This window comes from Arachis ipaensis, chromosome B03 (genome assembly GCF_000816755.2).
Source record: "Arachis ipaensis cultivar K30076 chromosome B03, Araip1.1, whole genome shotgun sequence".
NCBI classification, from domain to species: domain Eukaryota; kingdom Viridiplantae; phylum Streptophyta; class Magnoliopsida; order Fabales; family Fabaceae; genus Arachis; species Arachis ipaensis.
The window spans coordinates 26,817,148-26,843,252 of NC_029787.2; the positions used below are offsets into that span (position 1 = coordinate 26,817,148).

The 26,105-nt window shown below is 32.5% G+C and overlaps 2 protein-coding genes, 1 long non-coding RNA gene and 1 pseudogene across 6 annotated transcripts; 2 read left to right on the forward strand and 2 right to left on the reverse strand.

The window, feature by feature from the left end:
* On the reverse strand, positions 660-2,040 carry LOC107632831 (annotated as a pseudogene).
* LOC107634332 lies at positions 4,799-8,702 on the forward strand. Its single transcript, XR_001618848.2, has 3 exons — positions 4,799-4,953; positions 5,365-5,441; positions 8,234-8,702. It is a non-coding gene; the product is annotated as an uncharacterized LOC107634332 (long non-coding RNA).
* On the forward strand, positions 12,098-17,234 carry LOC107630128 (putative beta-glucosidase 41). Of its 2 annotated transcripts, none has more exons than XM_021118540.1 (13): positions 12,098-12,383; positions 12,482-12,548; positions 12,673-12,731; positions 13,490-13,565; positions 13,710-13,781; positions 13,874-13,961; positions 14,117-14,372; positions 14,819-14,934; positions 15,045-15,268; positions 15,849-15,904; positions 15,972-16,074; positions 16,178-16,289; positions 16,958-17,234. In XM_021118540.1, the coding sequence occupies exons 1-13, from the start codon at positions 12,255-12,257 to the stop codon at positions 17,151-17,153; spliced, it is 1,554 nt and encodes a 517-aa protein (XP_020974199.1). In that variant the 5' UTR covers positions 12,098-12,254; the 3' UTR covers positions 17,154-17,234. The 2 variants fall into 2 exon arrangements, with proteins under 2 accessions (XP_020974199.1, XP_016188666.1); XM_016333180.2 differs by having other exon boundaries at positions 12,099-12,383; positions 15,849-15,880.
* LOC107630127 lies at positions 18,091-21,967 on the reverse strand. Of its 3 annotated transcripts, none has more exons than XM_016333178.2 (4): positions 21,516-21,967; positions 19,072-19,252; positions 18,877-18,970; positions 18,091-18,780 (listed from the first exon to the last, which is right to left on the reverse strand). In XM_016333178.2, the coding sequence occupies exons 1-4, from the start codon at positions 21,854-21,856 to the stop codon at positions 18,440-18,442; spliced, it is 957 nt and encodes a 318-aa protein (XP_016188664.1). In that variant the 5' UTR covers positions 21,857-21,967; the 3' UTR covers positions 18,091-18,439. The 3 variants fall into 3 exon arrangements, with proteins under 3 accessions (XP_016188664.1, XP_016188665.1, XP_016188663.1); XM_016333179.2 differs by having other exon boundaries at positions 18,091-18,744; positions 21,516-21,966; XM_016333177.2 differs by having other exon boundaries at positions 18,091-18,798; positions 21,516-21,966.

The window sequence follows — 26,105 nt, forward strand, 5'->3', positions numbered from 1 at the left end:
TGATTTTTGTACTAATAGTAGTTAATGCAGCCTTAATCTAACACAGGACCACTTTTCAAATTCTGCTCAACACTGGTTCTCAGTTGTAACCTTTCTTGTTTTAAAAGCTAATATCAAATAACCTGAACTGCAACTAAATATTTTGAAAACTAGTTTCAAATAACATAAATTGCAACAAGCAATTAATTGTCTTAAATAGTATCAAATAACATAAATTGCAAAACTAGATACCACAAACTAGTGTATACAAATAACAAATCATCTATGGTTGGTTGATTGTAACATAAATAAAATATTTGATATTTGTTATTTATACATGTTTAATAATATTTATACTTGCCTTCATCTTCATATTTCTTCAATTCCATCCTCACAACCATAACAATTATATAAAAAATCTACAAAAAACAAACACAACATAACCATCAATATCACCATGCCTAGAAACAGAACACCATGCATCGTGTTCTGATTGAAGTTTTTAGATGAGGATCAATCAACCATTCTGGTAACAACATCACATCCCTATTTTCTAATGTCATTTGAAGATTAGAATTAAAAAAAAATAATAATACCACGAAACTGTGCAGGGAAAGACTATACTAGCTAAGAGAAAACAATATATGATAGAGAGATAATAAAAAATCAACCCAAACACCTCAAAAAGAACTGATCTTCCAAATAAGGTAGAATATCTTGTATGTACAATACAATCTATCATTCACAGTAGCCATCATAGAGGATGATATGATCCCTGATATTGATAATTTAGACTGGTAATAATAATACACACGACAAGTAATACATTTTACTGCACCGACAGTGGGTTATTTTGGGCATCCCTAATCCTTCTCCTCAGCATGCAGTAGTCCACTCTGCAGATCTATGGCACCTTGCTGTGCCGGCGGCACATAAATAGCATTTGCAGCTGTTCTTGCTGCTGTGAGTGCAACTTTTGCCTTTGGAAGGTTCCTTAATGAGAAGTGTAGCTTGCTTTCCAGCAATTCTATGTCTACAAGTAGAAGCTTGTCATCTAATCTTCTAACCTCTTTGACCGAGCTGGAAAGTAAAGTCAAAGCTTCTGAAAACTCCTTATTTTCCGTTAGAAGTGCTGCAAGCCTTACCTCAACTCTGCCTTAAGAACGTACACTTCTCAGCACGAGTCCATTGCACCATTTCTTTGCAGAGTGCAATTTGAAGAGCAGATGTCCGTGGAATTTTAGCAGCTGGACAAGAGCTGCAAAATACACATACACAATGTCTTCCACATTAAAAACCACCAAAATGGTGAGATTGAAAATCCAATATCAGTAATGTCACTATCTCAAATTACAAGCTCAGATCCATTTCCAAAAGCTAAAGGAAACAATAACATACATAATTAGTATTATTGCAATTACTGAAAATCTAACATGTTCCACAACCTATGGTGCCGAAACACTTCATTTTTGTTCAACTATGCATATCAAATGTGCATATGCATCAAATACTAACATTTTAAACTTCTTACATTGTCAATAACTTTTTCATAAATTTTAGAATACACATATGCAACATAGTATACCACTAGTTTAAAGCAAAAAATGTAAACAAAACACAATAAAAAGCCTTCAGGTATTTTCATAAACTTTTTTATTTTTACAAAGTTTGAATTTATTCTACTCACTGTTGATAGCTCATGGGTATTCAATAATCAATTAGATATAAATCCAATCACCAATTTTCACATCACCATAACAGAGTCAATAAAAGATTGATCTTCTGTATCAATTTTCACAACTGGATACTGGAATGACAAACTCAAGAAGCTGCAACAAGTAATTTAAAGTTATAGAGATAATATTAAAAAAACTCGACTTTAATTCAGTTCCTGTTCCTTTCAACTCAACAATTATAGCCTCCAATAGTGAGATTCCCAGCAATAGTGAACATCACTTACCACAAAAGAATCTCCTTTTTTCAAACATTAAATCAAAATATATAACAAAAAAAACTTTGTTAAAAAAAATTGGAAAAGGGGGTAAGTACCTGTGGAGTCATGACTTGAAGAAGTAGGTCATAGAGTCATTGTGGAAGAAGGTAGAGGACAGTGGGTAGAGGAAGAAGCATAGGGACATCGCAAAGAGGAAGAATGCAGACGCAAAGGGGTAGAAGAAGAAAAGGAGGTTCATCGTGATGTGGAAGAAGGCAAAGGATAGTGGGTGGAGGAAGAGGAGAGGGACGTCGCGAAGAGGAAGAAGACAGATGGAAAAGGGGTAGGAGAGAAAACAGAAGTTCATTGTTTGACCAAGAAGACAGAGGAGGTGGGCAGAGGAAGGGCTCATCGTTGTAGCAAGTAGGGTTTGATTCTAAAATTTTATAGTGGGCAATTGTAAAATATCAAAACAGTTATTGTGTTTAAGTGTAATTTTTAATAAATTAATAATAATTTAAATATAAACTATTAGATTGTTTGTCAATCTAATCTAACGCTTCAAATTTAATGGTGCATCAGATAAGCTCATAAGAGATGGGCTGATTTTAGACAGACCCAATATTTTATAACAGAAAATTAATTTGTCACAAAATACACTATTTTTGTAACAAGTTATTTATTTGTCACAAAATTCAAAACTTATTTATTATTTTCATAAATTATTTTATTAAAAATAACTAAACTAAGTTTTAATAGTTATCCTTCATTGGATTTTGGTGTTTGAATGTTCTTTGGCTTACATGTTTCGTTATGTTTCTAACTTAGTCAACACCAAATTGTTTTAATTTATGCCACTTACTTGTGATTGATATTTACTTGATTATCTGCTCTACACATACATGTGTATCACTTGTTTTGCCATTTTGAATTGATTATCTACTCTACACATACATGTGTATCACTTGTTTTGCCATTTTGAATTGTTGAGAAGTGAATACAAACTTGCTTGTTTTGAAAATTTAGAAACTTTCTGAACTTAAGGAACTTTTGACTATGCACCTAACTTTTTGTTTCGGTTTTTCTTATTTACAAGAGTGCTGAAATGGTGACCACATGCTACCTTGAGGGCTCAAGAATATGACACTAATCTATGTTAGAACTTTTAACTTTTGGTTGAACTTGTGCAAGACATATAACTTGTAGAACTAATTAATGTACTCACTAATGTTATTTTGTTTTAAAACAATTTTAGCTAAATGAGGCATGTTTGAATTATGTATGTTTTTACATATTATATAAATATAGACTTGCTTAGTAAAATATTTAATATATTAGTTAATTAAAAAAATAATTTAGTAAATTATGCATGCAATTTGTATTAAAAAAATTGTTACAAAATAATTATTTTACTTTTGTAACTAAAGAAAAAAATGTTACAAAATCAAGTTACATTTTGTAACAAAATTTTATGATAGGAAAAAATATATTGTCACAAAAAATACCTTGAAGATCAAAATTTGTTACCACTTTTGTAACGATTTCTGGTTTTTTGTATCAGAAAAATTTGTTACAAAATATCACTTTGAATTGTAACAGTTCCGTTTTTGTTACAAAAACTTTTTGTAACGGGACATACTGCAACGGCCCCTTTTTTTGTTACAAAATCCTTTTGTTTCAAAATTTTGATTTTTTGTAACAATTTTTTTTGTTACAAATATTACTTTTTCTTGTAGTGTTCATTTGGTCATCTTGAGTCACGATGCTCTAAATTGCGTGCTGTTTGCGGCCACGTGAAACTCTTACTGAACCCATCATTTATAGCTAAACAAAGTTAGTAAGAACTCGAATTCCATACTTCATTCCTCTGCCCTAACAGATGTCAAATTTTGGATTTAGTTATTGAGTGAGTTTTGTGAAATTGGTTGTTTAGGTAGCATCTAGCATCGGGTAATTGTCAGATTTCATCCCAAATCATAGTGGATAAGGTAAAAAAGTCCTAAACCCTTGTGGATTATTGATTTTGTGAACCCTAGGATTGATTTTGGTATATTGCGTGATATTAGATTGAAATTTGTGATTATTGGAGTTGGTTTGACAATTGGATTGAACTTTGGTGGTGGAGCTTTGTTGAACTTGTTTAGAGGTCATTTTCGATGTTTTGAACTAGTGTGGTAATCGGCTAAGGTATAGTTTCAGTTTTCTTTAGTTAATATGTAATGTTTTGTGAAACTTAGGCTAGTAGACATTAAGATAGGATTGAATTGAATAAATGGTTGCTTTACCGCCGCATCTTTCGATCCTGCACGACGTATTTCACGTGTCGCAATTTTGAAAGTACACTCCTGATGCAAGTCCCTTGAACCGGAATCAGTTCAAGTGAGGGAAGATCTAACGCTACCAGTAATCCCGGTTAGGGTTGATGACACTAGCATTAAACGATTACGCGGAAAAGAGATTTCATTGGTGAAAGTAGCTTGGAGTCGAGCTGGTATTGAAGAACATACTTGAGAACTCGAATTGGATATGCAGAAGGACTACCCGTACCTCTTTTCAGGTAACTAAATCTGAATTTTGAGGACAAAATTCTTAATTAGATGGGTACTGGGTATGATGTAAACCCCGTTAAATTAGTAAATAATTAGTCAATAAATTAAATTTTAATAAAAAAATTAGAAACGTGAATATTATATTAAATTAGGATAGAGCTCATTAAAACGGAAATTTTGACACTAATTTCAAAAAATTTGCCCCAAGATTGAGTCAAACGGGCCAAACCAATCGAACCGGGTCCAAATTGGGCCAAGGCCCAATTAGGCCCAATCGGCAACCACACTTAACCAACACAGCTCCCCTTTCTCCTTTCTAACCTCATTCACGCTGGAATTTCAAGGAAGGGGGGAAGAACAAGTAACAACCCTAACCCTCACTCATATAATCAAATCCCAATAACTCTTGATCCGAAGCTTCGATCGCCGCACCGTTTACGGCTATGCATTCACCGTGTCGAGCTCTACGAATCTACCAGAACAATTTTATAGGTAAGTCACTCTATCTTCCCAATTCTTCTACCTCTTAAATTTCGAAAATCTTGAATACCCATGTTGAGATTTCCTTGAATACTATTATCTGAAAATTTTATATAGTTCATGTTATCCTTTAGATTTGATAGAATGAACACACACAAGCAAACTCAATAAGAGATAGGAACCACTTTTGCTTCCTTCATATTCTCATTGTCCTTTCTTTATATGTTCATGTAATATCCAAATTGTGTTTTTTGGGCAGCTTATCTCACTAGATCTTGGTGAAAAAAGACCAATAATTGTTTTTGAGAATGTTGATCTTGATAAGGGTCACTGCCTACTAAAGTTGGACAATCAATGCATCATTCAGAAAGGTTCTTATATAAAAGTCAATAGTTATTAATTCTTTTCTCTTGATTTAAATAGCTGCTGAAGGGACCTTCTTTGGTTACTTCTGGACAAATGGTCAGATATGCATTGCAACTTTTTGCCTTATTGTTCATGTAAGTTCAATAGATTTCGATTGCTAACTCCTTCCATAATAATAAATGCGTTTTCTAAACGTTTATAGTTTTCTTTCTTTTATCTATTTTTTTTTTTTGCATATATGAGAATAATCATACTATCAACATTAATTGTGGTTAGACATATAAAGACTATTTGCAAAAACTGATAAACTTGGATATCATTATTTTCGTTTTGATAAACAACAGGACAAAAAACCCAAAGACACTACGTAGAAACTATTCTAGAAAAGGAGACGTCCATGGCATCAGAAAGAAAATAAGACAAAATACAGGAAGGTAAATTATAAAAGAAATGACAACCAAACTCTAGAGAGTGTCCTTTAAATGCTAAACGATCGGCACACTAAATTGCTTCTCGAAATTCATGGTGAAGCTCCCAACTAAAAAACTTGCTGAACCTATCTTTAATAGCCACGATGAGCGTGCAAGCTCTATGGAGGTTGATAGTATTATTCAGACACAATGAAACTGTAACTCTTAAATCAACCTCAATAGCGAGATTAGCAATATCTAAATTAATAGCTAATTTCGTACCAAGAAGTATGCCCCACAATTCAGCCACAGTAACAGTACAAACACCTCAATTGGCGCTAAAATAAGCCAAGAATTGTCCCTCGTGATCTCATAAAATACCACCATACACAGCCTTTTCCTCCTTTGACACTGAACTATCTGTATTTAATTCAATGAAAGGGGGGTTGGGGGAGACCAATGGATATGCTTTTCCATAAAAGAACCAACATTTCTCCTTATTCTAATAAACTCAGACTGGGTAGTAGTGTAATCTCGAGCTAACCAAAGAGCAGCCAACAGAAAGCTCGGATTCTTTGGAGGGCATTAAGCTTCCATACCTTCAAAAACAAACTAGCAGTTGAGTCCTCAGGGATTTCCAGATAAATGGAGTAGGCCAACTTAATGGAAAAGGAGCCATTTGCGGAGTGCAACCAAGCCACTTGGTCATCCCCAAAGCTCGCTTCAAGAGGTTCCGTCACGGCAAAAATGGGAGCCCAGTCCTTATCCAGTAACTCCAAAATGTGATTAAGATCCCAATTTGAGCCTCTAACATAGTCACAAATTCTATCGTCTAGCCTATCCTCTGATATACCATTCTAAACAAAATCAGCAAGCCGGTGAACGCCAGGCAGCCAGTGGTCAACCCAGGATCGAATTGTATTACTAGCACCTAATCTCCAAATAAGGTTCCCTTCAAATCACTTCTAAACATGACAGATTCACTTCCACACATTAGAACAGGATTGAGGTTTGGTTATTTTTGGAACAAGAGTATCACCACCACCATATTTATTCCTCAAAACCTGACCCACAAGGTCTCCTTGTCATGAATTTGCCTCCATGCTAATTTCATCATATTTGCATTATTCAAGATCCTGGCGGACTCAGGCCCAGACCCCCTTCTGCTTGGGTTGGCATATTTTGTTCCAGCTAATTAGATGAGGCTTCTTCCCATTAGAATCACCGCCCCAAATAAAATGTTGATAGATTTTCTCAATTTTGCCACATATGCTCAAAGGAAGCTTCATGGTTTGCATAATGTATGATGGAATGGTAGCTAAAGCAGATTGTGTTAATGTTACTCGTGTAGCTAAAGAAAGATTTTTTGCCTTCCAAACACTCAATCTACTCTGTATCCTCTCCTTAATAAAGTGAAAATCATCCTTCTTGGTTCACCCATGGAGCAAGGGAACACCAAGATACTTTTTCAAATTAGAGGTCAAACTAGGGGTGAGCACGGGTAGCGGGTACCCGATTATCCGTCTGAACCCGAACCGAACCAATTAAATTGGTTCTGGAACCAACGGGTAATTGGGTCCAACCCGAACCAAACCGATGGTCTTTGTTAGTGATTGGTTCGGATATCGGTTCTGGGGGTGCAGAATCCGAACCAACCCGTGAACCCGATCATATATTAATTAAATAAAAAAAAATAAAAAATATATATATGACTTTTTCATTAGACAAAGATAATTCACTATTAATATGTTTGGATTTTCATGTATTTGGTATTTAACATGTTTTGATTATTTCTATTAATATTACATGTTTATTGTACTTGTTGAATTTTTAAGATAAAAATTTGTTTTTTTCTTATGAATTTCAAAGTCATCGGGTATCCAATTATCCGAACCGAACCAATCTGTTCTTAATCGGTTTGGTTTGGTTCGGATACATGTACAAAAAAATACAAATCCGAACCAAACCGAACCAATTATATTTTGATCGGTTCGGTTCTAATTTTACCATGAACTCGAACCAAACCGATCCGTGCTCACCCCTAGGTCAAACACATACCAAGGGCCTCACTCATTTCTATACAAGATTTCTCATAACTCACTTTTTGGCCAAAATTATGACCAAAAAAATCTAAAATACATCTAATCAGATCCACCTGCTCCAAAGATATCTCACCAAAAAGTACAATATCATCAGCAAAACAGATGTCTCTAAAATACCTCACTTGGATATCATTATTGTTTTAAAAAAGTATAGCAGCAAAATTTTTGGATACCCTTGTCAAATGGGCCAAAAACATCAAAGTTTCATATCCCCTTGCAGGCTAGGCCCTGTTTTTAGTGAAAGATAGGTGTATTTGAATATGATAGAGAAGGGACTTTCTTTCGAACATTGTTTATATGTTCATGTGATTTAGCTTTGCTTCTGTATTTCAAACATTTTATTGATCTTAACATTGTTTTTTTTTTGACAAAATTTTGTTATACAATATATAATATTTCAGTTTTATGATTCAGTATGAAAAATTATTGAAGTTTATCTCAAACGCTAAGAGTGAGGGCGCAACCATTTTGATTGGTGGATCTTGTTCAGAGGTATGACCAAATGATTATACTTTCTTTGAAAGTGTGGCCAGTTATGTACTTCTGCAAGTGTCATGAATGATCCCCCTCTCTTTTCACAAATTTGATGGTTGGCAAAAAGCTTAACACTTCACTTGCACCTGCTTTTCATTATGTATATGTTTGTTTTCTGCAATGTAGAAATAGTAGTGGTTGTAATGATATTAGGATCTGTATTTTTAGTACTAATCATGATCATGATATAAAATATTTATTTAATTTTGATCATTAGTTATGTGATAATCATTGGTGTAATATAGACTTGTAGTATTTGTGTTGTTTAAATTTGTATTATACTTTATTGTTTTTCAAAAAAAATTTGTGTATAAACATTTTGAATTTAATGAAATATTTTATTTTGTGGTAATTAATTTTAGTATATTTATATTAGGGATAAGTACTTTTTTCGTCCCTAAGGTCTGGGGTCAAAATCAAAATCGTCCCCGACCTTTTTTCGTTATTAAAATCATCATCAACGTTTAAAAATGCTTTAAAATCATGCGGCGAAGCTTGGAGCCGCCGTCGCCGTCGTTGTGGCCATCGCCGTTGGGGATCGCGAGGGAGAGAGGAGACGCGAGCCACTGCCGCCGCCTCGCCGGCTCGCCGCCTCATCTGCATCGCTTTCTGCTTCTGCATCTTGCTTCTGCTTTAATTTCTTGCTTCTGCTTTTTAGCTTTCTGTTTCTGCTTCTTGGTTTTGTGTTGTTTGGTGTTGTTGCTGTTGTGTTGGTTGGTGTTGGTGGTGGTATTTGTGTTGGTGTTGGTGGTGGTGGTGGTAGTAGTAGTGTGGGTGTTGGTGATGGTGGTGGTTGTGGTGGTAATGTTGGTGGCAGTGGAGGTGGTGGGGTGAGGAAGGTGAAGAGGAGAATGATGATTATGAAGGTATTTTGGTCCAAGAATTCGGAAAAGGATGATTTTAAAGCATTTTTGAACGTTGAGGATGATTTTAATAACGAAAAAAGGTCGGGGACGATTTTGATTTTGACCCCAGACTTTGGGGACGAAAAAAGTACTTATCCCTTTATATTATGTATAATAATAATAATAATTTTTGGTAAAAATAATTTGAAAATTTAGAAAAAGGATAGGTTGTTATTTCTAAAAGAGTAAGTATAATTAAAAAAGTTTTAAGATTTTAGCGACAATAGTAATAGCAACTAAAAGTGAATAATATTATAATTTTAGAATTATTTTTAGTGGTCATATAAATTGTCGGTAAAATGGATTTTGACAATAATAGTAATAGCCACTAAAAATAAATAACATTGCAATCTTAGAATTATTTTTTGTGGTCATATAAATTGCCAAAAAAATGACTGCTAAAAATTATATACTTTTTGCGGCCATTAAAAATGTCTTTATGGGTAAATATTATAATTATCGCTAAAACCTTTTAACGATAAAATATAAGATGGCTAATATTTAATTGCCAGTAAATATATTAACGACTATTTTTATTACTGTTAAAAGTAAAATAAATGACCGGTGAAAGTGAATTTTTTTTTTTTGGTAGTGTTATGAAAGAATTCTTATGCCGTGTTAGTTTGTAGGTACATGCATACATCATTCTTCTAAAGTAAAGTAATATCAACGAAAAAGTATAATATTAATATATTATATATATGACTTAAGATTATGCAATCCGGAATCTTTATATGAATGATAAAAAATGTAAAGCTGAATCATTATTGGCTAATTTAATAATTAGTTAGAGTGCAGCCTTATCCAATTACACCCAAGCAAAGATAATAATAATAATAAAAAAGGTAAAGTATATTTTTTGTTTTTGAAATTCGATAAAAATTTTAAAAATATTCCTAAATTTTATTTTATTTTAATTTTGTCTCAAAAAATTTTTATTTGCATCAAATATACATTTGACGGCTAATTTTTCAAAAATTTAAGACCAATTCAATAACAATTTTATAAGAACAACTCTCAACACAAGCAAATTAAGCATCATTTTCATACATTATTGTTATATTGGTCTTAAATTTTTTGAAAATTTAGCCGTCGAGGGTATATTTGATGCAAATCGAAAACTTTTGAAACAAAATTAAAACAAAATAAAACTTAAGGATATTTTTAAAAAAAATTACTAATATAATAAAACTCTAAACTTTAGAAAAATTGCTTAAGAAAGATCATTATAAGATTACTTATCTTTTGGATAATTTTATTAGACAAATCTAGTTTTTTAAGTTTATTTGACAAATTTTTATCTTTCAGACAAATTATTATTGTTAGTAATATATTTTTTTATTTGTGAATAGTTTTATACTTTTATAAACAATACTATATGAATCTTAGTTAAATATGGATAAACTCTCCGTCTGAGACACTCATGACTTATGTAAAATTGTATTATTTGCGCATGCACAGACGCACTTCACCTCATAGTCTCATCATACCATTTATTTTCTCATCTCACATGGGATGCAGGTGCAAAATAACAAAATTCTTGTGTCCAAGACATAAAAACTTAAATTTTCGTTTATGTAGTATTATCTAATTTTATACAAATGATACGACAATAATTTATACTCGTCTAATAAACTCAGATGTAAAAAGAGAATAAATCATAAAATTTTATATTATCTCTTAGTTTATTAGATTCAACTAGAAAACTAACAAGAGAAACGAAAAAGCAAAAAAGAAAAACATAAAATTTACTAAATAATGTTAATATTGAAAAAGAAAATTAGTGAGAGTTTTATTTCTAAATAAAAGCAATGAAGCAAAGGTGTAGTATAAAAAGGGGAAAAGCTCCCTTGAAAGAGTGGGCATTATTCAGAATACAACACGAAATGGTGGCTTGCCCGCAACCTTAACTAACCGGTAACTGACGTTGACGTACACGCGCCAGTTTCCTCATGTTCCAAGTTTCCTCTTCTTTTGGAATTTTCTATTGCGCCTCTTTTTTGCACATCCCTTCACTCTCACTCTCACACACACTTATCCAATTGTTCCTCCAACAAGGACAATGTAGAAAAATATCATGCTTATCGAAAAGTGCCATGGCATGTCATTCAATTCTCTAGGGGGTTCAATTCTATGTTTTTTGTTTTTTGTTTTCCACAAATAAGAGTTTAGATAAATTGAAAAATGGTACATACGAGAAGATAAAGCGTACTTTAGATATTAGAAAATAATTCAATAGATCCCAAAAATTGATTTTACGAGTCAAATTAAAATTGCCCTTGCGATTTAACATTTTTATAGTTTATTATAAAATATAGTAAAAAAATCAGGTGATATATTGAAATTTATTTGTAAATTGGTCAAATTTAAATTAAAATATCGTTCTGTTCTTAATTAAATCATAATATATGGTCATAAAGTAATATAACGTCATATATATATTTTAAACGCTTAAAAAAAACCTTTACAGACCACTTATAATACTTATATATATAGACCAAAATCAAACTCAAACCCTCATTAAATTTAAATTCGTTTCCTACCAATTATGTTAAATTTCCTTGTAGAAATTTCTATCTTCTATATTTTTTATGGGTAATGCTAGGTAGACAAAAAATACAGCCATAATTTGTCTTATTTAGCATTCATTAATTGTCACAATAATTAATAAATGCTAAATAAGGCAAGTTATGGCTGTTTTTGACTAATTTTCTTTAGTTACCAAATATTTCGGTTTCTATTTATATGAAAAAGTTTAGGGACCAATTACTTTTATTTTTAATTTTAAAATTTTAAAAGTTAGGATACAATAAATTAGTTTTTTTTTTCCTTTTTTTTTAATTAAATATTTTTTTTTTTTTTTTTTTTTTTATTGAAACAAAATAATGTGTATATAGCTTCATTCAAACAACAAAGACTCGTAACCAATTACAGAAAGAAAGAAACATTTGAACTTCTCACCGCATAATAATAATAATAATAAATAATAAACCCACATGAAGATTATTATTATGATTGGTATGTTTGTGTGCCTGGTAGCACAGCTCTCTGTGAAGGTAGAATCAATAAGCAGAACAGATTTTCCAGATGGGTTTATTTTTGGAACTGCTTCTTCAGCTTTCCAGGTATGTATGTGTTTCATTCCACTATTATGCTTGTGAACCGTACTGCTCTTTTTTAGTGTCAATGTATGAAACAAAAGCTAAGAATTAAGGTGTTATAGTTTGAAGGAGCTGTAGATGAAGGAAACAAAGGAGATAGCATATGGGATACCTTCTCAAGAATTCCAGGTATACAGAATATATATACATGTATTTTGATCATAATAATGTCATACATACATTAATTATATGCTTATATGATTTCTGGGTTTCAAAGTTTTGATTATTATTATTATTATTATTATTATTATAGGAAGAATATTGGACTTCAGTAATGCAGACACGGCTGTGGATCAATATCACCGATTTCAGGTGAAACTTTGGAACATACATTTAGTTTAATTAATTTGTTGACTTCAGCTTTCACTTTATTCAGATTAATTACTTGCTCCTTCAATTAAATTGCATGTGGGCAATTATGCAAATATTCTTAAAGAAATTCTCGGGTTAGAATCATTATTAGAATGTGGTATGATAAACAATTCAGAGTGAGACCACCACCATACTAATAATATATATTACTTTTTTTTCTTAACGATTATAACGTTTCACCAAATTCGGGCTAGATGGAAAATCGAATGTGTATAGGTGACACATGCCATAATATTCTAACATACGTGTAGAGAGTTACAAAGGAGAGCCTTTCACACCTTTCACTATCATCATTCCCAATTTGGTGATATTCTTTATAATTTTCCTCTGTTATTTTCTCTTTGTGCAAGTAATATTGGCCTTCTTGAAAGAAACATTGGTATTATATTTTATAAAATGTAATATTAGTTGAATATCAAGAGAAATACATATGATTATAAATATTGAAACTTGATTTAGACTTTTAAATTATAAAAATTCAACTAAAAATTAAGTATAAGGAAGTGTAGAGTAACTATCCTCATTATTAAATTGTTATGCAGAAGTTACGTTATTGTTTTGATATTTGATACCAATCTTCTACTATAAACCATAATGATGATGTGAGTTCAATTTTGGCATGTATTTATTTTAAAGATATTTCATATAGTTTACTTATAATATCAACTGAAGCACTTGTAAAATTCTATATTAAACAGGATGATATTGACTTGATGAAGGATTTGGGAATGGACTCTTACAGATTTTCCATATCTTGGTCAAGAATTTTCCCAAGTAAGCAGAAGTATTATAATTTTTAAAAAAATATTTTTTAAATAAATTGAGCCTACCTTATTTAGTAACACAAGGCTTTGTTATTGTTGTTTTAAATAAATTTCTTAAATTTAATGCTAACTTAACATGTTAATAACTCAACAGATGGATCAGGGGAACCAAATGCAGAGGGAATAAAATATTATAACAGCTTCATTGATGCTTTGCTGAAGAAAGGTTAAACAAGAATTTCCACAGGAATTTTATCTTAAATACAGCCCAAAGGAAAAAAAAAATTAATTTAAATTTTAGCTCTTTTCTCAAATCAGGAATCCAGCCTTTTGTAACTCTATATCATTGGGATCTTCCACAGATGCTTGAAGATCAATATGAAGGATGGATTAGCACACAAGTAATGTAAGTTAATCCATTATTTAAGTTAAAACATTTTGTACATTACCATTTATCATATTTTATACGATATGATGCATCGATTCTTGGTAGATAATTGTGAGTTGACTTGGTATCGAAACAAACAGTGAGCTTTATAATGACCTCTATTTATGTCACAGAAAAGATTTTGAGCATTATGCCTATACCTGCTTCGAAGCTTTTGGTGACAGAGTTAAGCATTGGATTACTTTCAACGAACCGCATAATTTCGCACTCCATGGGTACGATTTAGGCATTCAAGCACCTGGAAGGTGTTCACTTTTGGGCCATCTTATATGTAAGAAGGGAAAATCATCAACTGAACCATACATTGTTGCTCACAACATTCTTCTATCTCATGCTGCTGCCTATCATTGTTACCAAATGCATTTTAAGGTTTCAACCATATCAACTTTGCAACTAAGAAACATTTCTTGAACATAGTAACATATCATTCATTCTTTATTCGATGGATGGGGTGCGTGCTCCGATTTAAGAAGAGTTCAAATCTTATCTAATATGCCAGTACGAAATTATGATGACTATTGAAATAACACTATTGTTGTATAACTAGCGGAGAAAAGAAAGAAATTCTTACATATTCTTCGAGCACATTTAATACACACTAAACGCTTGCTTTAGGAGCAACGGCAAACACTCAATTTCATTTAAGGTAGTTACAAGTTATATAAAAAGTTAAAGAATGAGTAGTTATGATTATTCTTAGAGTATACATTAAATGTGCTTCCGGAATATGCAAGAGAAAAAATCAATGAGGTATATGAAAATTCGAAAAATATTAATGATAAACTGATAATTGTTATCATTTGTGGATAATGTAGGAAAGACAAGGAGGTGAAGTAGGAATAGCATTAGATGCTGTTTGGTATGAACCAATAACTGATCTTGATGAAGACAAAGATGCAGCATCAAGAGCCATGGACTTTTCACTTGGATGGTAAGATTTCTTATACTGCATAATTTGATTATGATATAACGTTAACATCACTGTGATAATTAAGAACTCATCTTCCACACAATGTGTTACACCAATGTGAATTGAATCAGGTTCCTTGACCCACTTTTCTTTGGAAAATATCCTCAAACAATGCAAGAACTTGTAGCTGAGAGATTACCAGAGATTTCTGATGCAGACTCAAACTTTCTTGTGGGATCCTTAGATTTTATTGGCATAAATCACTATACATCGATATATACTCGTAATGACAGGACCAGGATTCATAAATTCATAATGCAAGATGCTTCATCTGATGCAGCTGTCATTACAACTGGTAAGCTGTTAATGCAGGTTAAATTTACAGCAAACTATCATTTTTATCTGTCGAAAGATTATTTCGTGATAAAGTAGATGCTCAATGATTGATAATTACAACCTGGTATCAGAAGGCTGTAATGCTCAATGCAAAAACATCTTCTAAAGCGAGGAGAATTGTAAAGTGGCAATGTAAGGGGCTAATCACCATTGAATTTTTAATTTCTGTCGTGTGTGATTCCGTTATCTTAATTCAAGGGTGATTAGGTTCTCACTTTTTAGCTTATCAACTTTCTCACTTTAGAGGAGCTTGATCCTGCTTCTGTATAGTATTGAATAAACTTTTATTAACCCTCCAAAGAGTTATTCACGAACAGAGCATTCATCAAATTCGGGTAGGTTAAATATGCAGAACCAATTACTCGGTACCATTGTGTAATTATCAGTACGAGGAGTCGCGACAAAGTTGTGAATGAACTAATCAAGTGTCAAAATAGTTGTTTACTCTTATTAACCTCTTTACTCCTTTCTTTGCATATAACAAACATTAATATATGTTGAATCTAAATTTCTGATATTTCTTCTTGTCAATTGCATAGCATACCGCAAAGGAGCTATAATTGGAGAAAGGGTATGCTCAAAAGAAAAATTCAAGGTTATAATTTACATCTACACTTCTTGGTTTATGCTTAAATTAACCAAAGTCTTGCATGTTTTTTCAGGCAGCATCAAGTTGGCTGCACATTGTGCCATGGGGCATCCGAAAGATAGTAAATTATGTGAATAGAAAATATGGTAACACACCTATAATTATAACAGAAAATGGTGAGTAATCATTTGGTTTTGGAAGCCTATTATGAATCATACATACTTGACATTTCTTCACATTTATTATATATATTTTTTTTCTTTTTTTTTTTCATGGCAGGAATGGATGACTCTAACATTATACCCTTTACGACCTTAGATAAGGCCTTAAATGATGAAAAGAGGATAAATTATCACCGGGACTATCTCTCTAATTTATCTGCAGCTATAAGGTATCAGTCCATGTGATTTAAACCCTGCCAAGATTTTAAATTGGGGTCATGGTCACTGTCGCAGTCATATCAGGTTGCAATTGCGGTGTCATTCTAGTTCACATAATTTGGCTGACGTAATGACTAGTTTGGTCCCTAAAATTCTCAGCACTCATCAAATCAGTTTTTGATTTTTGGAAATGACCAAATTAATCTCTGAATTTATAAATTATGAATCTTCTTCGTCCTTAATTCAACTACCATTAACACAGTGCTGATATAGAACGTTAAAATATTAGTTCAATTAACTAATTTGGGATATATATTTGATTATATTGACGTCATAGCCATATCATCGTTGTGATGTCATGCTAACACTTTAACGCTCCATGTTAATAATAGTTGAATTAAAGACGAAGGTGATTCACTATTTGTAAATTCAAAGACTAATTTGGTCATTTTCTAAAGTCAAAGATTGTTTTGATAAACGTTAATTTCAAAGATCAAATTGGACATTATCTCTAATTTGATCATAGCATTACTGCATCAGGGAAACACTGCAATCTTAACAACTATGATAGCATCCATCCATGATAGAACCCTGATCTTGCATTCTAGGACATTTTAACACTGATTTTGCTAGCTTACTAGATGTATGTCAATCATGATGTTACATGAATTCAACGCAGGGAAGATGGCTGCAATGTTAAAGGTTACTTTGTGTGGTCGTTGCTTGACAATTGGGAATGGAATTCGGGCTACACTGTCCGGTTTGGACTTTACTACGTGGATTACAAGAATAACCTTACTAGGATACCGAAAGCTTCGGTGACATGGTTCAAAAACATGCTCAGATTAGAACGAGAAATGACAAGTCAAAGTTAATATATTGTTATTTCTGTCACTGCAAACCGCTCCTTGAATATTTATTATATTTATTATGTATTACTAATTTTACAATTAAAATTAAAATAGGTCATATGTCATTTTTTTATTGTAATTAAAATCAAATATTTTTTTTAAAATTAAAGAATTCTCTCCTTCTTTTTCTTCCGTTCTCTATCTCTCTTATTTTTTCACTCACTTTATCTTTTTTATATATCATTATCAATAACTAATTATAAATTTAGCAATCAAAATAATATACATTAAATTCTTTCAAATTTTAGACAATAAATGTTAAAATCAATTATTAGTAAAAAATAAAACTCTTTCATATAAAAATAATAACTAAAAAACTTAATATTTAATTTTTTTTATCCACAAGAACTCTGATCTTCTTAGCAGACGAGGACCTTTGTCTCTTACGACCTTTTGTCTCTTGCGACCTTCTTTTGTACCATAATCCATAATGTCAGGACCGATGTAGTCTTAAAAATTTTATATTTCCATAATATTATTACGAATAAAAATACTAGTATATTTCTAATTTAAATCCGCAAAAAGTGAAAATTCGTAATGATCCCTGGAGAAAGGGTATCTGCCTTAAATACGTTTCTAATTGTCTTAATTATACGGTGGCTATTTAAAAAAATGGCATGTAATTGTCACATTGCATCTTATTAGAGTGAAAAAGGAAATGAATGACGAAGAAAATGATTCTCATGATTTCATCCCTTTCCATTACAACTTCTAACACTGCTATCATAGCTAACTAGTTGAAGTATTGTAACAGACTTCGGAATTAAGTGCCAGCTCATACCAACCATAACTTCACTAACGACTCAATCTCACAAAAGAGAATTTAGCTTTCTTAGAGTATTAGCTGTGTTAGTTAATTAGTTCCTATATTTGTGTTATGTTAGTTAGAGATTCGTTCATCTGTTGTCAAATCGCTTATTTTTAGGATACTACATGGGGACACAAACATTAGTTCATCTGTTGTTACTGTGATATCCGCTATAGCTAAAAATGAAAAAAAAAAATAAATAAATAAATAACAAATAAAGAATAACAATAATACTAAATAATTTAAAAAAAATAAGTGCGAAATTACTCAAAAACTAAGACGTTTAACCCAAAAGTCTAAAGCTAGTAGCCTTGCCTCCAAAAGTTTAAAAGCTGATTTACGTGAACTTTGTAGCCAACCACTTAAGTGTGTTAAGTGTTATACTTCATATATATAGATAGCTCGACAAATTGCAGTGTTCTCCATAGATGGGAGATTTAGTTTAGGATCTCCTCACCAATACCACCATTATAGCCAGCACTGCCAATCCCATGAAAGTTCCTCCCATGATTTTATTGGTATCCATGAAACTTTGTTCATCATTTCCATCAGCATCGCCATGCGTTTTCTCTTTCTCAGCTGTTGGGAAAATGTTCTGCAGGAAATTTGATACACTGCTTACCATTTCAGTCACCGTCAGCTTAAAATTCTCCAGAATGCTCATGAAATCGAAAGAACCATTCCCCAAATCAGACTCTGCCGACAGTTTCTCATTCTCTGCAGTTTCCTTTGCCTCAGAACCAGCAACTGCGGCACAATTTTCTAGGTTTTCAGGAGTTGCCTCTGTTTCAGAAATAGCCACTATAGCACAATTTCAATAAATTAAAATACAATATAAAAGATGAGAAAATTAATGGAGAGATAGGGAGATTTATCTACCTTCCTGGTGTAACTTAAAGAAATCAGTTACAGCAGGATTTTGCATAACCGCATCCCATACATTTGGGTCACAAGCAATGGAAGCCACCACAGTCTAGTTGAAACCAACAATGCAAACTCTATCAATTCATAATTCAAAATTTGTGTTGTATCAAAACGGATATGACAACATCAGCACATAACCACGGCAATTACCTGTGCCTGAGAGCTTGTACTAAGCAGTTTAAAAGCCTGAAGGGCATGCTTAGGGACCAATGGACTTGAGATGGCCTCGACAATTTTGCACTCTGTCTCAACTTGAGTAGGAGACAGAACAGAGACTTCACTACCATGAGAGGAACCCTCTGAATGGGAAGAATCAGGAGAAAGGTATACTCTGGAAAGTCACAGATGAGCATTTAAATAAATAATAATCCATAACATATTGTTAGTATTTTCTTCACAACATGAATTACAGTTCAAAGTAGAAATGACGTAACCCTTTTACCCTACCATTTACAACATGGATCACATATTGCTAGTATTTTCTTCACAACATGAATCAACATGGATCACCTATTGTTAGTATTTTCTTTAATACTACAAGTGACAGACATTGGCTTATGGTGGGTTTCAATAACGCTACGCATCACCTTTTTATTTTTTTTCATAAAAGCCTTTGAGTTGTGAAATGTTATTTTAAACTTCTTCGGGTCAAACTGATGTACAACTCATGACTTCCCAAAAAGCTATTCCTAAAGCCTTTTGGAAATTTGAAAGATTTAGCTTCTCAAAACGGTCTTCTACACATCATTTTGAGAACAAGCAGTACAAAATAAAATAAAATAGTTTTGGAATAAGAATGCAAACACTACTTGTTAAGCTACTTCCATACAACATTATGTACAAAGCTATATATGGGCCTAATTAAGCTGTTTGCTCAAACAAGATTTAAGTCAATTCTATGGTTGACCAAAAGCAATACCATCTGTACATTGTCCAATTTTTGGAGACACCAACTATAGGAAACAAGGATAAATTATCAAATATGTTAAAAGAGAGGGATCGTGGGATGGACATTCTTCAGATTGAATAGGCCAAATATTATATTCTAAGAGAGTTAAGGAGAGGGATCATGGAGATGGATATTCTTTAGAGTGAACCAGTCCAATGTTCAACATAAAAATGTCTGGTATCCTCCATAAACTATGCAGCATGGGTATGGGATGAGGTATCAAAGTTTTTCAGAAAATTGGGTGCCAATACAGGATAAAATATTACATAAAGATATCAAATTATAAATTAAAAAGTAATGATATCAGAAATAAATGTAAATTTCAAAAATATCAGATGAGACTTTCATTTGAATGAGTATAACGATAATTTGTTTTCCTACAAGAAAATCAAATAGCTTGCATGATTTAATATTTTACAAAAAACCAATTTGTACTTATTTATAATAATACTTGATCAACAGTCCCCATGATCATGAATGCCAAGAAGTATCCAGGCAAGATGGCAATTCAGGAGTACCCATAGTTCATGGTTCAAAGACCTATAAAAATGTTCAAACACAGAATCAAGAGACCTAATATTCCTAATGTGTAATGACAAATTATCAAGCTCAAACAGTTTTGTAGAAAAAGAATCATAATGATCAGCATGGTTTTGTAACAGAGACTTTCACCTCTCTCCATAAAGAAACCAGTATGCACTGGAAATCATAATGTTCACAAGAAACTTAATCAAATCTGAAGCCAATCATTGACCAAGCAAGAATTCAGTTCTGTAGGCTAGCTAGAAATCTTGAACTGGCATAGAAGAAATCATTCTTATTGAGTCAGTGGAATCACAATTTTGTTAACACCGTCTCCTTTGACTATACTGATGAGCATGCTACCTTAAACAACTATAACTTGCCTACATAAACTAAAAGTTCACTAAAAGCAGATCCCCCTTTCTAAAATGATATAAAACTGCTTATCAGATTGCCACAAACAAAAAATTCCCTTTATATGCATCTGGAATTCCGGCATAACAAAACTCAGCAGACTGGATATTGAAACAACTAATATTTCAAAAATGATTGACGCTTCCATACAGAAACCAGCTCCTTAATGTACCTGTGAGTTTTAATTTAGACACAAAAGGAAAGTAGTTTGAAGAGTAGCTGCGAGTCTATTTTACTCTTACAAGAGTCCTCCTTTTCCCTCCCTTAACCTATAGTGAAAACTACTCCTTATAAATTCCAACGCCTTGATTTCAAATATATTAACTAGAAAGCCAACATGTTCTAAGCAATTCAATCATTACTCAGATTAAATTACAATTATATGGTATGTGATTGGCAGGTAAATGAGACTATGAGAACCAATGTAACTATGATTTCATCCCTCTTTTGGTGTTTCATTCACCATCAGTTTGAAACCCTTTCATTGTTCAATAACAATAGAGCAGACAGAAACACCGTAAAAATTGAACTTATTTAGAAAGGAAATAAAACAACCCTAGAATTTCAAACTAGAATAGAAAAATCACACAATTCCGTAATCAACACACTAAATTCTAAATCACAAGCATGCAAAAACTACATCATGTATAATTTTCACCTAATTCTCATCAAAAAAGATGTGAGCGAGGGAGAGAGAGAGTATTTATACTTATCAATAGCTTCCTTCAATTCGGTGGTGGCTTCCTTCGCTTCCTCAAACGTAGGGACACCCTGGAACACCACCCGCGGCATGGGTTCCCCGGCGACCATAACCAATTCGCCTTCATCGGCGAACTCCCAATCGTCTAACTCCCACGACGCCGCCGTGTGCAGCGGCGCAACCTCGGCAGACTTGGCTTCCTGAGATAACTTGGCGGTAGATGCCGGCACGGACGCGTTCCGCACAGACCGGTCGGTCGGAAGGGACGCTGGAGAACCCCTGTAGGCAGTCCGACCGAAGCCGATTCCTGCAATTTTGGCCGCCGTTCGCATAGCTCCTCCGCCACCCATGGTGAGATCACACCAGAAGAAAATAGCAAATAGGGATTTTACGAGAAAGTGGTGCGCTGAGTTCCACTTCAGTTTTAAATAGAGAGATGTTAGCTTCGCTGAGTGGATAACGAATAATCCGTGTGTGACACGTATGAGGCCCTAAAACGTCTCAGTGGCACACTTAACAGACTAAGGGCCGTTTGGATAGGTACATAAGGCTGCGTTTGGTTTTAAGGACAGAATAAGACACGATAGAATAATATGGACAAAGATATAAAATTTTGTGTTTTTATATTTTGTTTGATGATAAACTAGAACAAATTATAAAAATTCAATTTATTCTCATTTTTTTTATTAAAAAATTTTGAGATGAAAAATATAACAATAAAAAATATAATTATGAAAAATTAACAAGAATAATGAAAGAAAAAATAAAAAATAAGTTGTGTCCCTTGTTAGTGTCTCTGTGTCTTTCCTATCAGGATGGAAACAAAATACACTAATTCAGTGTCTCTGGATACATTATCTCTGTCCATGTCCCATCTGCCAAACACAATTTTGTGTCTCAGTGTCCCTGTCTCAGTGTCCTATCTCTGTAAACAAACGCAGTCTAAGTGACTTTTTTTTTTTTACTTTTAACTTATGAAAATGTGTAGTATTAATGTCTGGTACAATTTTCAAAACAAAATTGTAACTTTCTAAAAAATATTTTGGGGCTTAAGGAGAAATTTAAAAAAATGACTTCTTTCATAATAAAAAGTTTTTTATTACTTTTCTCTTAAAATAAGTATTTTTAGAACTAAAAAAACAAACAGAAAATAACTTATTTATAAGCTACTTTTAATATAAGCATTTATTGTTTAAACTATTTCTTCAAAAGTAACTTAATTAAGTTGTTTACCCAAATTGGACCTAAAAACAACCATAAGTGATTAGAAAAAAAAACATGTTGTAGAATAAATAAATGAAGAAGAGAAAATAAATATAAAATAAAAAATATATAAATAAAAAATTGTATTATTAATATTCATTAATATTATTATCTCAATGTAATAAAGATAATTTATATATATTATATATATTGCAGTATAAGAGAAAAAGAAATAAGAGGTCACGAATTTGAGTTTTTCTATCTTTGGTAAAAAAAAAATAAGAGAAAAAAATAGAGAAATGTTTTTGTATTTATATATTGTTTTGTGTTAAGTCACCAAAAAAATATTGTTCTGTGTTTTTATCTCAGAATTTATTCCTCTATTTATATACCTACAAGTAGGGGTGGAAAAAGGTCAGGCGGTCTGCTAGGGGCTTACAATCTGGCCTGTGTTTGTCCTGACCTGGCCTGTTATAAAATAGGCACAGGCTCAGGTTGTTATAAAAGCCTTATTATGTTAATAGGTCAGGCCCAGGCTCAATAATTAGCTTGGCCTCGTCTGTCAAGCCTTTGTATATTTTAAATACTTTAAAGTTTAAAAATTCTTATAAATATTAAATATGACATTTTATATATAAATATGTTTATTAAAAAATATTTTTTTAAATAATATTTTTATTTTTGTAAAAAATAAAATTAGCAGGCCTTTTAACAGGCTTCAGTCTAAGCCAGGCTGAATAACAGGTCAGGCTTAATACTTTGAAAAAAGCCTATAGCAGGCTGGAGGCTAGACTCAGGCCAATCAACTACATAACAGGCCAGGTCTGTTAAGAGCAAAGTCTGGCCTGTTTCCACCCCTACCTACAAGGTCATTCCTTTCAAATTTCATTAAATATAATTTCTCTTCAAAACCTGAGTTCCTATCTTTGGAAAAATTGAACCGCACATTTCTTGAAGAAAATCACGGGCTATTAAATAGGTATCCACAACACTCCTCTTGGATGTCCATTCAAAATTATGCCTCGTTAAAATTGTTAAAAAAATCTAATGAAAAAAAATTGGAGTGAAGGAATAAGAGTACAATATTCTTTGTGATGGGACTATCCCATTAAAAACTTTGTCAAGAAAAATCCAAAAAATAAAAAAATTTTATCAAAGAAAAAAGAGTAATGTCTCCCCTTCTTGCTGATATTATTTTATATCTTGAAATCGACGCATCCCAATCTGATATACCAATCTTTCAAAGGAGAATTTTGGAAGTGACTTCGTAAATAAATCTGTCAGATTATCGCTTGAGCGTATCTATTGGACATCAATTGTTCCTTGATTTTGAAGATCATGAGTGAGGAAGAATTTTGGAGAAATATGCTTTGTTGTATCACCTATGATGTATCCATTCTTAAGTTGAGCAATGCAAGCTGTATTATCTTCAAACAGGACAGTTGGAGCTATCTTATGATCAATTAGTCCACATGATGACAGAATATATCGGATCAAACTCCTAAGCCAAAAACACTCACGACTTGCTTCATGTATCACTAGTATTTCAACATTATCAGAGGAGGTTGCTGCTAACGTCTGTTTCATGGACCTCCATGATATAGCTGTACCACTATATGTGAATAGGTATCCAGTTTGAGATCTTCATTTGTGTGGATCAAATAAGTATCCAACATCTGTATAGCCAACTAATTGTGACTTAGATTCATATGGATAAAACAAACCCATATCAACTGTTCCTTGAAAATATTGAAAATTTTGTTTGATTCCATTCCAATGTCTTCTGGTTGGAGAGGAACTATACCTTGGTAGTAAATTCACCGCGAATGATATGTCAAGTTGTATATTAATAGCAAGATACATTAATGCTCTAATTGCACTAAGATATGGTACTTCAGGACCAAGGATATCTTCATTTTCTTCTTTAGGATGAATTGGTCCTTTTCCACATCCAAAGACCTTACTATCATTGAGATACTTAATGGATATGATTTATCCATATAAAATCTCCTCAAGATTTTCCTGTGTAAGTTGTTTGATGAATAAAGATTCTATTTTTTTGTATGCTCGATCTGCAGGTCGAGACAAAATTTAGTCTTTTCGAATTTTTCATCTCAAACTCTTCTTTTAGAGCTTTTATAATTGTTGGAATCTCTTCGGGGGTTCCAATGATATTTAAATCATTAACGTACACGGCAATTATAATGAATGCAGATGCAAATTTCTTTATGAAAATACATGGGCATATATCATCATTCTTGAATCCGTTTTTGGCCAGATACTCAGTAAGACGACTATACCACATTCTTTAGACCATATAAAGATTTTTGCAATTTGACTGAGTATAACCCTTGTGAATATTCATTGGATGGTTTAGATATATTTAATCCTTCAAGAACTTTCATATAGACATCACGATCTAATGATCCGTATAAATAGGCTGTTACTACATCCATTAAATGCATATGTAGTTTATAGTATGCGGACAAACTGACCAAATAACATTTTAACACAATGTTATTTTATCCACTACAGGAGAATATGTTTCTTCATAATTTATATCGGGCCTTTGTGAAAAATCTTGTGCCACAAGTCATGCTTTGAAGCGTACAACTTCATTTTTCTCATTTCATTTTCTCACAAATACCCATCTGTATCTAACAGGTTTTACATCTTCTAGTGTACGAACTACAGGTCCAAAGACTTCACATTTTGCAAGTGAGTATAACTCAACCTTTAAAGTTTCTTTCAATTTTGGCCAATCATTCTTTTGTCGACATTTTTCCACTGTTCTTGGCTCAAGATCCTTACATTCATGCATGATATTTAATGCAACATTATATGCAAATATTTCATTGATAATTATCTTATTTCGGTCCTATTTTTCTCTTATAAATACATAATTTATCGAGATCTCGTTATTTTCACAATTTTCAGGTACCTGAATGTCCTCTGGCGTCAAAACTATATCAGAATTTTGGACAACTGCAGGTGTCTTTACTATGTCTTTATCTTTTTCAACAGGAATAGTATTTATCTCTTTTCTTTTTCGATGATTTTTATCTTTGGAATTGACAGGCCTACCACGCTTCTGACGTGATTTTGTTTCGGTGGCCATTTATCCGATTGTGACATCAATTTGAATTGGAGCATTTTCAACTGGTATATAGGATTTAGTTATCTTTTTCGTATCAGAAAATACATCAGGCAATTCATTTGCTATTCTTTGCAAATGTATCATCTTTTGAACTTCTAGTTCACATTGTCCTGGTCGATGATCTAAATGCATCAAAGACAATGCATTCCAATTAAGTTCCTTTTCAAGAAGCTTATTCTCTTCCTCTAATGTTGGAAATTTTGATTCATCAAAATGACAATATGCAAATTCAGCTTTAA